General features: G+C 34.3%; 1 protein-coding gene across 2 annotated transcripts in view; it reads left to right on the forward strand.

Moving 5' to 3' along the window:
- The window catches only part of Gp210 (nucleoporin 210), an 85,549-nt gene that overhangs the window by 21,811 nt on the left and 41,246 nt on the right, over positions 1 to 22,492 (forward strand). For both annotated transcript variants that reach the window (XM_017620235.1, XM_017620236.1), the window contains exon 21: positions 20,221 to 20,373. In XM_017620235.1, coding sequence (XP_017475724.1) covers positions 20,221 to 20,373 — 153 coding nt within the window. The remainder of the gene's footprint in view (positions 1 to 20,220; positions 20,374 to 22,492) is intronic.

Here is a 22,492-nt window from a genome sequence, read left to right on the forward strand (position 1 = left end):
ATAAGTAAATATGTATAGTCAGTGTCAAATGTAAGTGTACACCTTGTTCTAATGTAATATCAACAATTATTTTCACGAACAATTTTTTCAATTAATTATTTATGAAAATATAGTACATTAACCACATAAATCAAAGTTTCACACTTTACATAAAGTTCAAAAAATTTAAACATTTTTATTCAGTATTACTGGAAAATTTTAGAGTATGCAGTATTGTAGCTGATTCAATTTTAGTAAAATTAAGTGCAGGGGTCAAGTCGCTAGAAATTATTTTTTTTTTTAAGTCAAATTTGCCAAACATTTTTGTAAACTTGAAATAAATGTCATTTCCTGTTAATAAACAAACCGCTTATCCAAATAAAACAAGTTTGGTGTCAAATGAAAGCGGACAATTTTTGCTCAAGTTCAGTTAAAAAAAAAAAACTAACTGTTATTTTCGGTCCCTGTACAAAACCGCATACTCGAAATATTTCTAGAAATTCTGAACAAAAATTTTGAAATTTTGATGTACTTTGATTGAATTTTTTTGAACTTTATATAAAGTGTGAAACTTTGATTTATATGGTTACTGTTATAGAATGAACCATGATAAAAACATTACAAGGTAAAATCATTGAGAGGCAGTCTGACGTTTGCCAGCAATATAATTTTAAAATTCGAGCTCAAGCTCACACACACATTCCTTCCTATTTTTAATGTCAAACAGCAACAATTGTGAACAATTTCTTTTTTTTATTTGCAGTTTTATATGATTTTAAAATGCTTGCAAACGTCCGAAAAAAATCATGGCCGACGAATTGAGAGAATGATTTTACCTTCTAATGTTTTTATCATGGAATGAACTATATTTTCATAAATAATTAATACAACATTTTTTCTTAAATATGATTGTGAATATTGCATTCGAACAAGGTGTACACTTACATACATATCACACTGACTGTACGTATAAAAAAAAAAATGTGTGGTTTTGAATATGTCATGTCATGAACCGATATCTTTGCTTAAGTTTACGGCCTTTTGTGAATGTTTAATAGATATTAAAAATCTTAGAACTCACGTTGGCTCTAATATAAATGTGAACGTAATCGCTTCTAATGCTTATAATATTTGACTTGGCGCTCTCTTTATTTAACCAAAACAAAAATTTATAATGCATTGTATTAGTGATTTATTTCTTCTTTAGTGGCATTTTAACCGCTTAAGCGATTTTGGCCGATCTCAGCATAGGGCGCTTGCAGTTTCTGTTTCTTAATAACTGAGTACGAATACCAGATAGATACACTAAGTGAAGTAAGGGAGTCTCCATAATCAGCTCATACGCTGACGATTGCTTGATAATGGCGTCCGGCAATAGAATTGACGAACTATGGTCAAAGGTAAACGGTTACCTCTCCAAACTTTCTCGCTTCTCCACTGCTAGCAGTCTAACTCCCTCCCTTACGAAATCCTCACCTTACCTCTCCAAACTTTCTCGCTTCTCCACTGCTAGCAGTCTAACTCCCTCCCTTACGAAATCCTCAGCAATTCTTCTCACCACCTGGACGAAAGAGCTCATTGTGTTCGCCATCGACGTGAATACCCAGTGTAGTTCACATCGATGGCGAACACTGTAACAACCCAAAAATAATGCGTAAATAACAGCATTTGTCAATAAATTACAGAGCCGCAACAAAGTCTTCAAATCGCCAGCCGGTAGCACCTTGGACAAACATCAAGAAACGATGTTGGCTTCAACTGCCTCAGTATACCCGCACCATACTCTGGCTACTGCAGCAGACCAGTCCCGTACCTGAGCAGTGCAAATTCTGACGCAATTAATGTACATATGCTCGGCATCTGAAGGGTCACCGAGCAACTCAAAACATGTCTTAACATGCCTAAAAAGCCAACTCATCTAACGCCCCACTCCTTTTGATGCAACCCAGTCGGAGTGACACGTGACAGCGATTGGGGGATAAACCGATCTAGGAAGGGCTAAGTTAGCCCCAACTACAGCAACAACAATTGAGTGAAGCCAAATCTCTTTTCAATACAGTTTTATAACCAAACAAACATCAGCGTGGTTGATATTAGAAAATCATTGCTGAAAATAATGTTTACATCACTTGTTTATATCACTTTGATTCTTTTGGCAGGACGTCATGATAAGGCACATAAAAAGTGCGATGGTCATGTTGGCTATGAAAGAAACAAAATCGTCTTCTACTCATTATCAACGGTCACCTTCGCCCAGTAGTGCAGACACTTGAAACCTAGCTACTAACGACTTACACGTGCAACCTAACTCCCGCCATCTACCAACTTCCCTGCCATAAACACTCAGGAGAATCGCGGCTTTAGCAGTCGTATCAAAGGCTTTGGGACCCGTTTGCCATTCCACGTTGCTGAAGCACATTGAGGCATCCTCGCTAACACAGGGACTAAAACGGTAAAAGGCGAATTACCTGAGTTGTCGACAGTAGAGCTCGAGTCGGCTCATCCGTCGACGTTGTCGTCTGGTTCAGCTGAGGGGAGGCCCAGCAAGTGCGCAACTTCCACAGAATCTGTCCATAGGGACAGGGACGTTACCTGGGTGCGGCTTTGGGGGCATGCGAAGAAGCGCCGTGAGTCATGTGGCGACTCTCCGCATGCTGGGCACTGGTGTGGTACATCTTCGTTCACTCTGTTCTGATACGAGTTCAGCCTGATGCAGTAGGAGAGCGAAGTTAGGCTATGGTGGTACGGGTCTCCCGAGGCAGACAAAATTCTGTCCCGTCCACATCACGTGGTTGTGTGTACACAACGGAATTCACAAGTCGAGAGTCTATATAAGTCGATTCCGACTCCCTGTGAATGCCGTTCAAGGCCTGTCGGTATGCAGTTGGATCCAGAGGTTGTTTTATGAACCTCTGTACTTCGTCTGTCAGTTCGTAGAGATGCCTCCTGACGTGCCTTGGCGAGGGCTCTTCTGCTAGCAGTTGTCTGTTCGGGTGCCCGCGTCTGCATTGTGTTATGCTTCTTAATGGGCAGCATGTGGGCTTCGTCGGGCAGGTGTTGTTGCGGCGACATCAGAAGGCACCCAATCGCGGTCCGAAGTGCCGTGTTCTGGCAAGTCTGTAGCTTCGTCCACTTCGTCCTGCGACCAAACGGGCCCTGCATAATTTAGAACCGGCAGGCCAATTGCCTTATATGTTGCCAAAAACGTTTCGGGTCGCACTGGGTGGTGTCGTTTTCCAGCTGGGGACCGCTCACTCTGCCACCGGAAGGAGTTTCTCGCATCTAATACACTGATGTTGGCGTTCGGCGAATGGCATTCATAACCTGTGTTTGGAAGTACTGCACTGCTTGGAACCTGACCCTCTCCACTGCAAAATCAATGGCCACAATTTTTACCACCTGACGAATGAATATTTTATGGGTTATCTTTGACAGCTTTCTCTCCTTCTTATCACACACAATTGCAATTGCGCCCATATGGCCCGGACAGCTTAAACAACACATTCACGGCGAGGCCTTAATGCTCAGGCCAAATGTATCTTGTAACCTAATATGTGGTTTCCATTGCCTATCGACCGTGAAATGGCTCGACTAATGTTTTGGACCTGACTGCAATTTTGTTCCCAACCCATAGCACATACCAACCTGGTGAGAGCCTTTGCGGCCCTCCTAAATTCGAAAGCTGCTTTGGCAAAGTTTTTGTTACACTGTAAACTGTGACTGTTTAATATTGGGAAATTTTTGAGCATTCCATAATCGGTATTAATTAATGGTGTTTTCGTTTCTACTAAAAAATGTCCCCGAAATCACTACAAGTCTTTAAAGAATAAAAATCCTTCTGATCGGAGTAATTATTTTCACTCAAGGGTACTCTGAAAGGCCTATTTCTGAACCTGTATCCGGCTGTTGCGGCCAATTACACCCGAGGCTTCTAATGAAACCTCAAGTTGGGAAGTGTAGAGCGGTATACCGGCAAAAGCTTTCACACAAGCTGAGTTTTTGGTTGCCGGACATCTGCAGCTTTTCTCAAGCTGAATTAAACACAACCAACGAAGATGCTAGGTGGCTGATTGATTTTTCCCTTAACGACACAATAGCTATCTTCTCTGATAGTCACGACAGCTATTAAAGCACTTGAGTGTGACAAATCCATAACGAGAATGCTCATGGAGTTTTGTTCTCGTTAAAATTCAACACCTCTACATACATCATTCTGATTATAGTAGCAACGATATCTCTGGTTTCATCCTACACATTAGTCCTTTCAGCATCATAAGTCTTACGTTTCTAAAAAATCCCTGAACATTTTACGAACTGAAGTCCTTTACGGGTCCTAGTACGTGGTCGCATTGTGAATACAGGTACATTGGCTACTTTTCAGTCGTGAAATAGACATTTTGCCAAATATGTATGTATCTGAAATTGCTCTTATGTCTCGGATGGATACTTATGCATCTAGAAATGCGTAAAACTGCAACAAACGTTTTTGTGAAGTTTCAACATAATCAATTACAATGGATCTAGGATTAATATGTGTATGTAAAAATATTTTATTAAANTCCAATAACTATGTACATATGTGAAATTTAAAACTTCAACCAAGGCCGAATTTTCATGGAATATTTTTGCATACTCACTTTACATGTTTTGTATGTACTTACTGTAGCGGTCATATTACTAACACCCCAATTTCAAAGTGCTATTGCTTGCCGTTTATGTTTATTTATTTATTCTTAAGAATTTTAAATTAAATACAGCTCATTCTCTAACAAAACCCATATGAGCCAAAGTTTAAAACTTTATAGGAAATTAAAAGAAAATATATATATATAGCCCATTCCATTTTAGTGTATTGATATGCAAGTTGCACGTGACTAGAAATTACCGTTTATTTTTTGAAATTTTGTTTTGCCGAAAATGTTGCGGTCTTCTTCGATTAAAAAATAAATTGTCTTTATTCGTTATACGGAAGCAAATGCGACAAAAAATCGAAAAAAGCGACCGTAATTTTTAGCCGCTTGAAACGTGTACATTATTACACTAAAGTTGAATGGCCTATAAAACTATACTAAAAAAAAAAATTAAAAATTAAAAATGTAACACTTCTCAAAAAAAAAAATAAATTTTGATGAAAATTTGTTGATTTTTTTTTTAGTTTTCTACAAAGTTTTAAACTGCATTTGTATGGGTTTTGTGAGAGAATGAACTGTATATTAATTGAAAATTCTTAAAAATAAATAAATTAACCTCAATATCACTTTGTAATTGGCGTGCCATGGATATGACCGATACTGTATATGATAACATTAATTAATGTACGTTTCATTACTACATTTGCAAATGAGATTTCGACTTCAATAAAAGTAAACGCTAGCGAAATTGTGGTTAATTAAATATCATCAACCGCAAATGCGAATATATGTGTGTATATGTGCAGGTTTTTTTACATACATATGTTATGTCAGTCTATGAATACATGTACATACATACATAGCACGAGAACCAAACGATTAAAAGTGTTTTTAGTTAGTGTATACTACAACTTCTAAAAGTTTTAAAGGTTTGGGTATGAAACAATAGTCATTTATATAGCTTTAATTTATAATTATTTACTTTACGAACATTGTTAATGAAATTTATTATTTAACATTACGAATGTATGTATGTATAGTGGGCCCACAAAATAATAGGAGTGCGATATTTTGATCAGTCTTTTGTTTATTTGATGTTTTTTTTTTTATGAAATTGTAGCTGGTTGTACAACAAACACTATATAAATATACATTTCAAACTTTGTACAAGAATTATAAAAATTCTGCAAATTTTCACCAAAATTTAAAACTTTTTATCAGAATCTTTAGAAAAAAGTTTGTTATGCAGTTTTGTAGCCCATTTAGTTCTAGTATTTATAACGAAGTGCAAGTTTCAAGTTGATAAAAAAGCCCGTTGATTTTTGTAGCTTTTTTCCATACAAACTATAGTCGAAAATTTTCTTTTATATAGAGGACACTGCCAGCAAAAAAATTCCAAAAATCAACGGGATATTTTAGCAGCTTGAAACCTGCACTTCATTAGACTAGAATTGAATGGGCTACAAAACTGCATACCAAATTTTTTTCTAAAGAGTTTAACATTTTTTACAAAGATTGAAATTTGAATGTGTTGGGTCTTTATAGTATAACCAGCTAGACTTTAATAAAAAAAAAAAAATAAACATTACATAAAAAATAAGCAAATAGCCAAAACTGATTAAACTTTTTTACGCTTCGGCTGCCAGCATATGTAAGTGGCAATTTTTTAAGTATCTCATCGCATAACAAAGCAACCAGTCCAAGTCTTGTTCTGTTATGCATGCATCGCTAAAATCCTTTGTAAGGCAAGGTAAAATTTCGAACCATCATGCTTGACCTTTACATCTTTATTTATTAATGTTCGAAACACTACTGAACTATCAGTATCGATTGCGTAGACCTTTAGCAATTGGAGTGAAAATTTCATTCAATTCTGTTTGTTAGATAATTTAATAATGTAACGGTGACGGTTTCGTAACCATTGATCCGCCTGCCTACCAACGCGGTTATCTACTGGGACAAATTAAAATTTTATCAATCACCATAAAATGTGTTATGATTTATGATGTCAATTCGGTGATCTGGCATGTTTATTTGCCACGAAAGCATATAATTAAATTTTTATTTAACAAATTATAATTCAATTACCTACACATGTACATCCGTATGTGAATGTGTTCAAAAATATTCTATATTTACACAAGTAATAGCGACCGGAAATTTTGTTACTTTAAATATTTGTAATACAATAAATTAATTTTAAATCTAATTTTGAATCGCGAATCGAAATTTCTATCTACACACATACATACATAGCTGTGTATTTGAGCGTTATTGGGCGTTTGCGTTTTTATCGCTGTCGTCACGTGCGCATAATTGCTATTTCACTAAAAAACACTTAATTTATTGCATAAAATGTTGTTATTAAGTATGTTTGCACGCGCGCACTTTGTGCGACACGAATTAATAACATTTTATGCCAGCCTACTTTGCATGTGTACATTGCATTGTATAGCAGATATAATATGTACATATAAATAACACAGCAAATAAATATTACAAAAACTAAGAATTAAAAAAAAAAAATAATACAAACTTATAAACACGTACATAGGTTTGTGTAAAATAATAAACACTTTTTATTTGTAATTCTCTGGTGTTTGACTCGTGCTAAGCTAATTGAATGAATCCACATGAATAAACGCTTTTAACCGCTTCCCTAAATCATTTTTAAAACCTTTTCTTGCTCATTATTCTGTTTCTTCATTTCCCAGAATAGCACTTTTTTGTTTTGCTTTTTATTATTTTTTTCTGTTATTTGTGTTTTCCGTTGATTTTTGTTTTGCTTTCTGTTTATTTCCGGTTTTGTATATTTTTAAATTTTTTGTGTTATTTTTTTATTGTCCTTTTTGAATTGTTTTTTTTTTAATATTTTAATGTTTTTTGTAATATTTTATTATTTCCTTTTTAATTTTTTATTGTTTTCTTTTTTATTTATTTTTTATTTGTGTATTTTTTTGTATGTATTTTTTTTTATTCATTTATTTTTTTATTTTTGTTAACTATATTTATCTATTTTGTAAAGATTTTTATTATTTTTTTCGTAATATGTTCCTTTCTTGTAGTTGCTTTTTTCGAATAGCTTATTTGTGATGGCTTATTTTTTTTTATTTATTTTTTTAAGTTGTTCGTATTTAGTTTTTTTTATTTATTTTTTGTTGTTTTTTTGTAGTTGGTTTATTTTTTTTAAATTTGTTTTGTTCTTGTATTGGTTTTGTAATATTTATCTATTTTTACTATAGCTTACAAATTAATTTATAAACTTATAAAAAAGTGTACCTGGTTACTGATAGCGTTTTCTTTTCTCGAAAAAATTTTGCATTTATTCTGCCCTGTGCTCTTTCTTTAAAATCTTGCACTCTGATAATGTTGCCATATAAGAAGGTGACATTTTTTTCGAGAAAAGAAAACGCCATAAGACCATTAAACTATTTTGGTGTTGCAACTCAATTTGATGTCGTCCTTATTCTTTCTTGTGTTAGACTTCGTGCAGAACGTTGTGGATTTTTAAGGCATCATTGAAAATCTTCATGCTATTTTTGAGAGCGGTGTCTATATGTGTGGCGATCTTAGATAGTGGACATTTTTGCGACATGTGTTGCGTTGATAACGTTGTCCGGCATATCGAACATTCGCTCGGGTTGTTTCCACTATAATAGTATGAAGTGCTGAATAGCGTAGCGTTTACCCGCATTCGTGCAATTTTGATGCGGGTTGTGCATTACCATCTTTCCTCTTCTTCTTCTTCTTCTTCTTCTAACATTTTGTAACAGTAATTGGTTATTACTGTACTTATACACGGTAATTCTGTGATTAATGGGAGCAGAAGTGCCCCCCATAAAATTTGTATTATTTAGTCTTGCTCGCTTTCTCCATAACTTTGAAATATCGGTTTAATATAACTTTTCGAACCAATATATTTTACAACGCCCAGACTATCAAAACAAATTAATGTTTTAGATTTTAGATCTACTGGATTGCTTGTTCTACAGTAGTTAACTGGGCATTGAAGATTCCTGGGTGCGGAGGTGGTAGTATTATTTCCTTTCGTAATTTGTTTCTTTATGTAAATGTAAATAGTTTCCTTTTGTAATTTGTTTCTGTTTGTAATTTGTTTCTTTGTACTTACATAGTTTGTTTTTGTATTTGTTTTTTTTTTGTAATTTGTTTTGTTTTTTTATTATTTTTTAGTATTTAATTTAGAATATGTTATTGTAATTTGTGTGGTTGGTTGGTTTTTGTATTTCTTTTTGTAAAGTTTTTATTAAAATTTGTTTTTTTTTGTAGTTGTATATTTTTGTGCTCTGTTGTTGATTTGGTTTGAAATTTGTCTTTTTATTGTAATTGGATTCTTTGTTTTGTCTTTTTTGAAATGGTTTTTTAATTTGTGTGGTTTGGTTATTTTGTAATTTGTTTTTCTTTGGAATTTGGAATTTGGTTTTGTATTTATTTTTGTAATTTTTTATTTAATTATTTTTTTTCGTAATTGTATATTTTTGTAATCTGAATTTGCTTGCACTTTGTCTTTATTTCATCTTACTTTTTTGTTAGTTTTGGTTTAGTTTTAATTTTATGAATTCTCTTGTTTTATATTGCTTTATATTTTGTTTTCAGTTTTTAGTTTTTTATTTATTTTTCTTTTTTTTTGTTAATTTTGTTTTGTTTTTTCTTGTTTTTTGGTGTGTGTTTTGTTTTTATATTTTTATTTTATTTATTTTTTTTTTATATACTTTTGTTCTTATTTTTTACATTTTTTTGTGTGTTTGAAATGCTCAAAAAATGTAATCGCATCAACTACAAAATGAGAGAAAATCGTTATTTTTTTTTGAATTTCAATAATTTTCAATTGTGTGCCTTTCATTATTCCCTTTCGCACGCTTGACGCATTTCGGCTGCGGTTGCTATCAATTGCCGCCTCAATGCCCTGCCGGCGACCAACGAACGTACGTACATATGTACATACATTCATATATTTACTGCACGAAATTATTATATTAATTAACATAAAAAGCTAAAGAGTAAAAAAAAAAACAAAAACAATTCAATGTATGTGAGAATGGGCGTGTGCATATTAAAAGCACTTAACGCGCATATTTTAATTAACGATAAAATTAATGTAATGCAACCTTAATAATGCAATTTGCTTCGCTATATTTATTATACATACATTAAATTTACATACCAGCCTGTATTTAATTTTTTATTTTGTGGTGAAATGATACTGATAGATTTTTTGTTGCATGTCGAGAATGGAGAAGTTTCTGCATACATTATGTACAGTACTTATGCACATATGTATGTACATACATACATTTGCAAATGCGGCTCTGAAACATTAATTTAACCCTCCTTATACCCTTCTTAAGATTATTATGTCATTAAGCTTCATGAAAGATCTAAAAAATGTGTATATGTATTACTCGTATTATTATTAAAGAAGCATACATATGTACACCGAAAAAGATAAATATATTTGCATATTTTATATGACATCCCTTCCTTTTCATTTCGTGAAATTATTTTGACCCCGCATCGTATGTGCCGAATTCGCTGTAAATATTTAACAAGCAAACTAATTTTATATAAAAGCGATTGTTTTAAGCTTCTAGGATTAGATTCGCATTGTACCCTGTCCCGCCTTCGTTACGCAATAAATTATAATAATTTTGTATAATAAAAAGGACAAATTTTAATTATGACTACAGAACTTTTCAAATTTCTCACCAAAAAAAAAAAATAAATAAATGTATGCTGCTACTACTTTCAGCTACTTTATCCCTAATCCCACCGCATATCCAACACATAGCATTCGTTTTATTTGTTTATTTTTCCATGGAGATTTCCCTAAATTAGCATCAATCATTACTGGCGCTTTGGTGCTGGCAGTTAGCTATCTCCGTGTCTTCATCCCCTCACTGCTGCGCTACATTACTCGAAAATAGTTTTCTAACTCAAATTACAAAGTTTAATAGAAATTTCATTTCGCGCAGCAGTCGCTATGCTAATTTACATACATAAATAGCATATACACACATAAATGTATGAACTATTTTCATTTAAGTAATTAAATTATACGGTAGAGATTTTGTGAAATTTTCCCTATTATACATATGGGCAAATCTCCGGAACCGTGCGATTCAACGTTCAAGAAACGTAAACGTAAAGTTTGAAATCCATTGAGGACAAAATAAAATCTTGTGGAATTCATTTTCCTCAATTGTTTAAGTAATTAACGATAATTTTTCGAAAATTACCAGGAAATTTAAATAAAAAAGACTTCTCCCCAGAGTGTCCAGATTCGACAAAAAACGCCAATTTTTTTCTATAAAATTCATATATTAAGGCGAGATTCAGCTATTTCCGCAAATGAAATTACAAATTTCACATTCAGCGGGAGTTGTCACAAATGGTGGTTTAGTATTGGCAAATGTTCGATATGCTACAACAAAATCGATAACAATAAAAAATGTTGCCACATCAAATTAAAGCTCTAACTCCATAACCTACTTATCACGTGTTTCGACGCACTTACATGGTAGCGCACAAAAAAATCGCCACAGACGATTTCCTAAATTTTTACCCGCAAATATAAAAACAAAATCGCCAAATTGGCGCTAAAACGCCAAATTTGGACACTGATTCTCCCGTACAATACCGGTCGGAAGGTCATCGTAACTATAAGCACTCATATTTATACATATCAAAACTAGTGTACGACTGCCTCAATACCCTAAACGCTCTTGGCAGCAAGAACACAGAATTACTGGGCTGGGTGTCGGGGCATGAGGCCCACGACAGCAATGAACAGGCGGACCATCTAGCAAAACATGGAGCTACCACAATATTCCATGGCCCGGAACCCTTTTGCGGGCGCACCAAAGCCCACTGTAGGGAGGTCATAACCAAATGGGTCGACAAAAAATTCGATAGGCATCGGAGTGAATGTCCAGGGCAAATAAAAGCTAAGCGGTTCATCTGTCCAACACAAGAAGCTGCAAAAAAGCTCATAATTTAGACATTGTTCCCTGCGTTATCACCTAAGTAAAATGAATTTTACGGACACGAGCGTCTGTCGCGTCTGTTAGATAGTCGAAGAAACTACAACATTTAATCCATTGGAAATATGGAACAAAAAGCCCACCGAGGCGCTAGCCTATATTAAAAGCCTTCACGTATAGCGTAAAGGGTCACACACAATAGACCACCCTAGAGGTCGCAGTGCTCAAGGCACGTAATAATAATAATACTAATAATAATATTACATATGTGTATATGTATGTTTTACACCGTTGTAATATCAAATTGTTGCCAAATGTAATATAAAGCAATATGCGATCCATATCTATTATTTCTTATTTCACATTGAAAACCATATTTCGATTATTTACATCTAAGAAAATTAACGGTTCAGTCCTTGAACAAACTCTTATTTAATTTATTTTTAATCTCGACAAATCACACATTGTTTATGTTATTTGAACACCTTAACACTATATACATATGTATGTACATATATGGCATCTGCATTTAATTGCAATTTTAAACTTTTTGCACACATAACTTTACCACCTTGTAGTTTGAAACTATTGCTCGTTAGATGATAAATATTTGTAAAGCTGCTATGATATTGTATATATTGGTACATATACATATTGTTTAATTACAGTCTTCATGGGAAGTTTATATATAAACACTTTCACACGAAATAGAATGTACATATGTACATAGATAATATATGCACATGCATGCATAGATGTGTGTTTGTTTTTGTATGCGTGCTTGAGGGAAAGTCAGTCCCTGCAGGGAAAGCTACTATCCTTTCCACGTTCTTTCCTTTTTCAATGTAAGCGACCGGTATTTTTAACAGGACAGTGTCATGCGAGATGTCAATTGTCCGCTCCTGCATCAGCCCCTACCAGTAGCAATACTATTTAGTGGCATCACGTGCCAGTTGACGGGATAGTCGCAGCCGCGGACAGAGCAAAAAGAGTTTTAAAAATTTATTTAATTTTTATAATATTTGATTATTAAGGATTTTCCCAAATGAAATTGAATTTAAAATTTTTAATTTATATATTGAAATTAAAAAATTTAAATAATTGACTTACTATACTTTAACTACCTCCAAGCAGACTCGAACTTGAGATCTCAGAACCAGGGCTCGAATCGTTAACAGTCGTGAACGAGCAACTCGTCACGTAAAAATGCGTATTTCGGATTACAGCAGTCGTGAACGGCTCGTCTTGTGTACCGAATTACGATACGACAAGTACCTTTACGACTGTTATAATTCGAAACATGCATTTTTACGTGACGAGTTGCTCGTTCATGACTGCTAGGATTCAAGCCCTGAATCGGGTAGACTTCAGTAGTCGCCATAGCCGACATTTTTATAGAAAGTATTTTCGTTTTGGCTTTGGCAATTCAAAGGTAGTTGTCGCCGATCGCATAAAGTGTTCGAAGTCGTCAAAATGGTAGACCGCTCTTGAGCACATAATAGTTAATGAACTGGTACTTTTACTGACTGGTTTGGGCTTGCACTGCGGAGAACTAGTATAAGGTATTTTATTTTAACAATTTACCAACAAATTTACATAAAGTGGTAAAGAAATAAGAGCTATCATTTATTAATAAGAAGTTTTAGTTTTCTCGCAACCCCGCTAATTAGCCTTTTTGTAGAGTGTCTAACACCCTTACAGCTGCTAAAGTCCACTTTCCCGTTGGTCTTTGGTCACAGTTTTTGTGAGCTTCATTTCGTTTTCAACGAGCGCCCATTTGCTCCCTTTCGGCCTTAGTTTGGAACAGTTTGGTTGATTGGCTTCTTNGCATAAAGTGTTCGAAGTCGTCAAAATGGTAGACCGCTCTTGAGCACATAGTAGTTAATGAACTGGTACTTTTACTTACTGGTTTGGGCTTGCACTGCGGAGAACTAGTATAAGGTATTTTATTTTAACAATTTACCACAAATTTACATAAAGTGGTAAAGAAATAAAAGCTTTCATTTATTAATAAGAAGTTTTAGTTTTCTCGCAACCCCGCTAATTGGCCTTTTTGTAGAGTGTCTAACACCCTTACCGCTGCTAAAGTCCACTTTCCCGTTAGTCTTTGGTTTACAGATTTTGTGACCTTCATTTCGTTTTCAACAAGCGCCCATTTGCTCTCTTTCGCCCTTAGTTTGGAACAGTTGGAACTAAATTTACATTGCTCCTTTGCGCCACTCGTAAGTCTGATGTGCCGTAATGACATGAAGCGAGATCAAGCCACAACTAAGTGGATACTTCATGTAAGCGTTGGAATGGAAGTTATCTCCGCTGCAAGCATTCGTTCACATATGTATAAACCACTATTGATTGTCTCCGATGTCGCAAATGAGCTGATTGTTTTATCACAAGTGTAGACGGGGTGCCAATAAAGGGTTTCCTTGGAAATAGTATCACTTTTTTTCTCAGGTTTTCGGCTGCATTTGCTAGACAATCAGCTGTATGAACCTCTTATCCTGGAAAATGAGTAAAATCTTTTTTCTACGAATAATTGGTATAATTATAGTTCATAACGAAGTGATATGTCTTTTATCCTTAAATAACAGTTCATGAACTGGAATTTGTGCATACTATGCAGCACAGCTTGTCGCAGCAGGGGTCCTTTACACACAATACTGCAAACATTTGTCTACTCAACTAGTTACACACTTTTGTGGCACATCGATAGCAATAAATTGTAATATTAAAACAATAAATAACTTCAGTTGCGTAAATAAACGATGTACTTACAGTTACATTTATTAATACATATTTACATATGTACGTGTAGGTCTTTGAAATAAATACTTACCTATTTGCATATTTGTTGTTGTTTGAAAGCTGTGTTCATTAAATTTGCTTAGGCATTATCGACTTTGGTTGGTTAAGTCATTGCAAGGAAAAAGAAATCTCTGTATTTAAAGTGCTTTACAAAAGTTAAGCGACAACAACTCTTCAAAAAACTTCGCCAATTGCCTTTCTCCTTCGCGAAGTTCCACCAGTTGATCACCACAAGCGTAGACTTGGTCCAAACGAATGTGGCTATAGATAGTTCTTTCGAAGANAATGAGTAAAATCTTTTTTCTACGAATAATTGGTATAATTATAGTTCATAGCGAAGTGATATGTCTTTCATCCTTCAATAAAAGTTCATGAACTGGAATTTGTGCATACTATGCAGCACAGCTTTTCGCAGCAGGGGTCCTTTACACACATTACTGCAAACATTTGTCTACTCAACTAGTTACACACTTTTGTGGAACATCGATAGCACTAAATTGTAATATTAAAACAATAAATAACTTTAGCTGCGTAAATAAACGAAGTACTTACAGTTACATTTATTAATACATATTTACATATGTACGAGTAGGTCTTTGAAATAAATACTTACCTATTTGCATATTTGTTGTTGTTTGAAAGCTGTGTTCATTAAATTTGCTTAGGCATTGTCGACTTTGGTTGGTTAAGTCATTGCAAGAAAAAAGAAATATCTGTATTTAAAGTGCTTTATAAAAGTTAAGGGACAACAACTCTTCAAAAAACTTCGCCAATTGCCTTACTCCTTCGCGAAGTTCCACCAGTTGATCACCATATGCGTAGACGTGGTCCAAATGAATGTTGCTATAGATCTTGTGTAGAATAGTTCTCTCGAAGGCCCCTAAAATCTTCTAATCTTTTTTCGAAATTGTCTACGTGTCTGCGTCTTTTAGAAAGACGGTCATAATATGAGATTTGTAGCGACTTACTTTAGTTCATCAATAGAGGGATTTGCTTTTCAATTGCCCACCGAGTCTAAAGTTGCGCTTATTAACAAGAGTTATTCTTCGATTGATCTCCAGGCTGACATAATTGGTGCTGTCAATGCTGGATGGCTAGGTAAACAAAGTTCTTCAAACTAATAACTGCCAATAGTGCAGATTGTGTTATAATACACGAAGATCCTTTGTTGCCTGGAGGTACTTTGTCTTGCCCCCCGTTCACTTCTAGACCACTCGGTTTCTGCGTTTCATATAGTCAGCTTTTCAGTATCAGATTGAAGAAGACGCACGAAAATGCGTCAGCAAAATCTTGCTCTTCCCAATTTCGATGGAGGTATATTTTGTGATCAATCTTAACGCTTTACTGCCCATATTTAAACTGGTGAGTGGTTGATTTGCAAAGCCTGGATCCACACAGTCTTTACATTTTTACAAAACGAATCGTAAAAGATACAGACAAATGTATACATAAATTATCAGAATGAAATGAGAAATCGATTAAGCGGTGACCACATCCCGCATAACGGTAATTTAGAGAAATATGAAATCTTCGATAAATTAGTAAATACTAAAGCTAATTTATTCAAAATTGATGCTTGCAATAATTGTTTACCAAGAAATACGTTTATGGTAAAATTTTGGAGAATGGGCGTGTCACCGCCCACTTATGATCACATATATGTAGGTATCTCGGTTACCGTTCTACAATTTGCACCATACTCGGTTATTGAAATCGATCTAAAATTACGCCCACTTTTCATATAACGATAAATCTCAGAAATGCTTGAAACTTCTATACATATTTCGAAATTTAAGGACACTAATTTACTCAAACTTGATACTACCAACAATCCCTTGAAAATAAGTAACATTATTTGGAATTTCGGNAATTTTTTTTTTTTTTTTTTTTTTTTTTTTTTTTTTTTTTTTTGTTATTATTGTTAACGAAACTTAGACAATTTACAGAAACGTCTCAATACTGCGACTAGCATATAAATATTAATATTAACAAGTAATTTTAATTTAATAATTTTAGTTTAAAGGCAAAAGCATTTTATATTTTAAATACATGCTGAAAGCACATATAAGTAAAAAAAAAATCTGCTACTCGCTTCGCATAAGTTCTGCTACTGTTGTGCGCTTTAGCCGGCTTTGAGTAGTATTCAGCCGAAGTAAGCTGGATGCTGCCACGTTGACGTGATTCTGTAGTCGCTGTTTGTGAGCTATGGCGAATTGTTTCGTCACTTCAGTGACAGTTGAAATGCCAAGATCTCGATGTAGATCGGTGTTTCTTACTATGCCTCGAAGCACACGAGAATTTTGTTGTGTATTGACAATCTTAAGCGCTTACCACTGAGGTAATATAATTTGTTTAATTTAAAATCAAGCTCATCTCGTTTTTCTTGACGTGAGATTTCTAGTGCAATTTGGCGTCGAGTGCAATACCCAGGTATTTGGCTTCGTCGAATTATGGGATTATTGACGCGTCAATGAAAGTTGGTTTATATGATGTTTTTTTTTTTTTAAGGAAACATGTAAAATTCAAATTCTTATCTCGCGGTGTATTACCTCCATATCTCAAGTGTAGTTTGGACTTCTGAATTCAGATTTCCATCATCGTCCCATTATCGAAGCAGCACGATAGCAGCTCGAAATCATTTGATTGCTGCCTTATATTCTTATAGAATATTAGCGCCGCATCCTTGTCTGCAAGCAGCTTGAAATCTTTGCACTCACTTAATTCTGCTGTTGTTATTTTTTTTTAAGGCGTGGCCATTAGCTGCACGATGGGCTGGTATGCTACAGGTGTTGACTGTTGGATCAAATGCGCCTTCTCTGTTCACCTTCGCCAAACACGATTTTATCATAGTAACCGGGGACAGCGCTCATACGTATCTCACAGGGGCTCATAAAATCGCTTTTTATACCCGAGCGCACTTGTGCACAAGGGTATTATAANATGATTTATTTTGGAACGAATTTCCGTCATCCCTTGTCAAGTTTGGTTTGCAGACAAACCGGTTTCGGCGTTGTGCCATCTTCAGTGTCATTTTTCGTTCTGTCTGGTTCGAGATTTGTCCCTAATTTATGTTCATTTATCTTAGGTAACATCGACGAAAATCACATTACCTAAGATAAATGAACATAAATTAGGGACAAATCTCGAACCAGACAGAACGAAAAATGACACTGAAGATGGCACAACGCCGAAACCGGTTTGTCTGCAAACCAAACTTGACAAGGGATGACGGAAATTCGTTCCAAAATAAATCATATATTTAATACTTGCGCCGGGTATTTAATGTTCGGCTCCGCCCGAACTTAGACTTTCTTACTTGTTGAATTTACCTTATTCTTCGGTCGCACTTATTGCCGATCAAGCGCTGCTGACTTGTGTGAGGCGTTAAACCGAATAAGCCGGAGTGACTACACCGAAGCTCCTTCTCTTTCTGGTGTGATCCGAATCTGTGCGCTGGTTGCTAATGTTACTCAAATTGTAGAAGTAGGAGTTGGTATTGAGTATAGTCGCGTATCTGTAATCGCATATCCAGAGGAACACNTTTTTTTTTTTAAGGAAACATGTAAAATTCAAATTCTTATCTCGCGGTGTGTTACCTCCATATCTCAAGTGTAGTTTGGACTTCTGAATTCAGATTTCCATCATCGTCCCATTATCGAAGCAGCACGACAGCAGCTCGAAATTATTTGATTGCTGCCATATATTCTTATAGAATATTAGCGCCGCATCCTTGTCTGCAAGCAGTTTGAAATCTTTGCACTCACTTCTTTCTGCTGTTGTTATTTTTTTCAAGGCGTGGCCATTAGCTGCACGATGGGCTGGTATGCTACAGGCGTTGACTGTTGGATCAAATGCGCCTTCTCTGTTCACCTTCGCCAAACACGATTTTATCATAGTGACCGGGGACAGCGCTCATACGTATCTCACAGGGGCTCATAAAATCGCTTTTTGAATTTACCTTACTCTTCGGTCGCACTTATTGCCGATCAAGCGCTGCTGACTTGTGTGAGGCGTTAAAACGAATAAGCCGGAGTGACTACACCGAAGCTCCTTCTCTTTCTGGTGTGATCCGAAGCTGTGCGCTGGTTGCTAATGTTACTCAAATTGTAGAAGTAGGAGTTGGTATTGGGTATAGTCGGGTATCTGTAATCGCATATCCAGAGGAACACCCTTATGCTAGGTTTACACATAAGTAGATTATCCTCATTTTCGAGCTTAAAAGGAGAAAAAGAGATTAGCCATACCAAATTCGTCCCTCGTTAGTCTGTAATTATAAAATAATCTCGGATCAAACCGATACCTTTTCGGTGTCCAACCTAGTTTTATGGATTATTTTTGCGAAGAGAAAAAACGCCAAATGAAAAAGTAAACGAAAATGGACGCTAGCAAGAAAAGGTATTTTTAAACAAATATTAAGCTAAAATATATTTAAATTGCTTAATTTAGCAGAAAAAAGTGATCACGGTGGCACAGAAAAGACACTTAACTTTTCCTTGAGATGTGAGAATAAAAAGCACAGCAAATTTGACAGCTAATAATCTGAGATTTGCCTGTGTAAATGGGATGATTAACAAACGAGCTTTGATTGAGATTATATTTACATGTGAACATACTTTTACCATATTACCTTTAAAAAAAAGGGAGGAAGCGTCGCTAAGAAGTAATTAAAAAGGGTTGCAGCGGGACAATAATTTGTGTCGTCAATAAGCTAACTTATTAGCATCTTGTGAATTTCGTTAATTGCGGAAAAGATGAAATCAAAAATTAACAAAAAAAAAAATCCAGAGCATGTTAATATATTATGGCCGCATCCTTCTATGCCTGATCCGAGGTTGCCGCTTGTTTTTTTATAGTAGTTCACCTAATCCTTCAATCGTTGTCGTCCGGGTCGGGCCAAAAGGGAAGACGTAATTTCTCTCATGCGGGTAGCTTTCACATGCGCGAAATACGTAGAAATTTAAACCGCCATAATATGTAGGCCGTAATTGTGCCAGAGTAACGCGGGTATCTCGAGATACCTGCAGCTCTGGTGCTTCAACTTCAATGATGACATTCACAGGGTAGTAATTTTTGTGAAATTGGTGATTGTCTATCGATAAATGTCATTGATTGCCTGTATGTATTGTTATACGTAGCTGTGTCCTGTCCTTGTCCTTCAGTTCTTGGTTGGATATGGCGGAGGTTCTTGTTCTAACAAGTTCCTGTTGGGGTGCGCGCGCCGGTAGCGGTTGACTAGGAGCTGCATGCTCAACATTATGTTGGTTTGGGAATCGCTAATTTGTTTGGCTATATAGATATAGCCGAGCTTCCGATTTGCGGTATATTTACTTTCATCGTACACTGTACTCATAGATCAACATTCATGTCTAAATACTCCAGTGAAGTTGACTTGCAACATAATTTCCCAATACAAAATGTTGTCGGTTAATCGAAATTCCTAAATAATGCACAGCATATTAATTACAAAAGTGCAACAACAAATTCTTGTTGTTTGTGTTGATATCTATCTTTTAAGTGGAAATTAGTTTTGGTATTTCTAATTTTCTCATTAACTTCGTGTTGTCTGACCTCAATCAGTTTTCACTCATTTACACAGTTCTTTGCGCAATATTAATTGTTGACAGATTTGGATCAACATTTGCATCTGCCCATCAAAACACAACACGTGCATATGTATGTATGTATGTATGTCTCCTTCACTCACAATAGTACTCACTCATATGAATATAATTATTTGTTACATCATAAAATCAATTGATTTTCACTCTAGTTTATATTAACAATTTTCCCATTTAATTTTCCATTTGCAGGTAAAAGCATCTGATGCCAAATATTTGCAAGTCATACAACAAGTAAAAGCGCACGGCTCCTTGCAATACAAGGTTAAGATACTGCATGAACTGCCAACGGATGAGCAATTATTTGTGCATGTCCATTCACCAACAACACAACAAGACATTGAGGTAAGCCAACTAGTACTATGTATGTAGAGTAGTAAATAATGAATTATCACCACAAAATGTTGGCCAAGAGAGATGGCGAATGCTATAAATACATATACAGTGACTCAAAAAAGTGTCACGTGTTGTCTTTTTTATAAACATTGACAGTGTTTTTCGTGTAACATTTTTGTTGTTGTTATTTTTCTATAAAAATATTGCCCAAGTTTTAAGCAAAACCATATAAAACTAACTATCGGTGACAAATTCTTGTAGCAGGTTTTTCAAGAAAAAATATATTTACATTTTTATTTATTTATATTTATATTTTATATAAAATATATTTATATTTTTTAAATTTAGGAAATTTCCAAAAATTTTTATAAGAACTTCACAATTTTGAAGTTTTAGAAATTTTTTGAGAATGTTTGTTATTTAGCCCATACAATTTTAGTCTAATGAAGTACAACTTTTAAGCGGCTAAAAAATCACGTAGATTTTTAATAATTTTTTTCTTTTGGTGACTGCCTTTGCGTTTTTTTTTTTATATAAAAAGTGCAATTCATAAGAAATTCAAAAATATGGAGAAAAAACCAAATCGTATGAGCAAAAAAAAAATAAAACTTGGTTCTTAAAATGTGCACTTTATTATCTTAAAATTGTACGGAACAAAAATATGAAAAAGGTTCAGATTAAGTAAAAATTTGTTGAATGTTTCTGAATCAGCTATGACTTCTACCCTCTAGACATAATCGTGGTACAAAGCTCAATAACAATATTGTAATGATATCGTTTTGGTTAAAACTGGGAAAATATTTTTATAAAAAAAAATTACAAAATCTCTCGAGTTTTTTTTTGGTGTCATTCCCTTTTATCGCTAGAAAACAAAACGATAGAGAAACAAGTACAATAAAAAATAAATCAATTATTTCCATAATTTTAGCCTTAAAACGTCTATTTAGGCGAAAAGGTAATGAAATTACCCATATTTTCATTGCCACCCGAAAAAATCAATTTTTTTTTAAATAACTTTGGGAAGTTTTCAAATAGAATGTTCATGTTAGAGACAATGAAAGTTGACGTCATATACAACATACCTGTGAAATTTCAAGGGTGTGCCACCAAATTAAAAAAAAAAATTACACCATACAGAATATCAGTGGCAGCTGTATTTATAAGGTCGGCATTAATATCACCGATGACAGTCAAGTCTTAGGTGGATTTTTATATTAGAATCTCATTTTTGTGAAAAGTGCAAAAAAAAATTTTAAAAATGAAAATAGTTGCAGAATTTTGAAATTAAAAAAATAAATCGTAAAAGCAAAAATAAATATTTTGCAAACTTTTTTTTTATACAATACCCCTAGCTGATCTTAAAAGATCCCGGAATTTCCCAGCTGTTTTTGAACAGATACGAATTTTAGAACCTTGAAACAATTTTTTTTTCATATTATTAAACAAAAATAAACTCAAATTACATATAAAGTGTTTATGTTTGACACAACTTTATTTAGAGTTTGGAAAAAAATATTTTATTTNGATCAGTTGGAGGTATTTTGTAAAAAATTTGAGCCAAAAGTTTTTGCTTTTACGATTTCTTAATTCAAAAATTCAGTTTTCTTGTATTTTTCGAGCTGTTTTATATATATTTTTGCTTTATAGTCCTAAATATCACATTTAAAACGAAACTAGCACCATATTTTTAACGGTAATAGTTCTTACGTCCTATAATAATTTATATCGAAAAATTTTATTGAGCCTGGGGCGGTTTCTATTCTCAAGTTACATACCTGATGACGGTACGAATGGAAATTATAATAGCGAGGTTTTAGTTTCTTAAACTATAATTTTATTTAATGAGAATTACGGCGGAAAAGCAACACTATTTTACATTTTCGTAGAAGTTATAGCTGTCATTTCGGCGATCACCATATCTCATCAAAATGTAGAACTCAGCAAATTGTGAAATTTAGAGTTTTGCAAAACTTTCGAAAATTGTTAAAAAATTAATTTTTTTGATATTTTTTTGTAATTTTAATTTTTCTGACATTTTTATTTTTTTGACGCTTTTATTTTTTTGACATTTTTATTTTTTCCGACATTTTTATTTTTAATTTGTTTGTAATTTTTCTTTTTATTTTGT

This window comes from Rhagoletis zephyria, unplaced genomic scaffold, assembly GCF_001687245.7.
Source record: "Rhagoletis zephyria isolate East Lansing unplaced genomic scaffold, Rhagoletis_zephyria_1.1 Rzeph_scaffold_02094, whole genome shotgun sequence".
In the NCBI taxonomy this organism is placed as follows: domain Eukaryota; kingdom Metazoa; phylum Arthropoda; class Insecta; order Diptera; family Tephritidae; genus Rhagoletis; species Rhagoletis zephyria.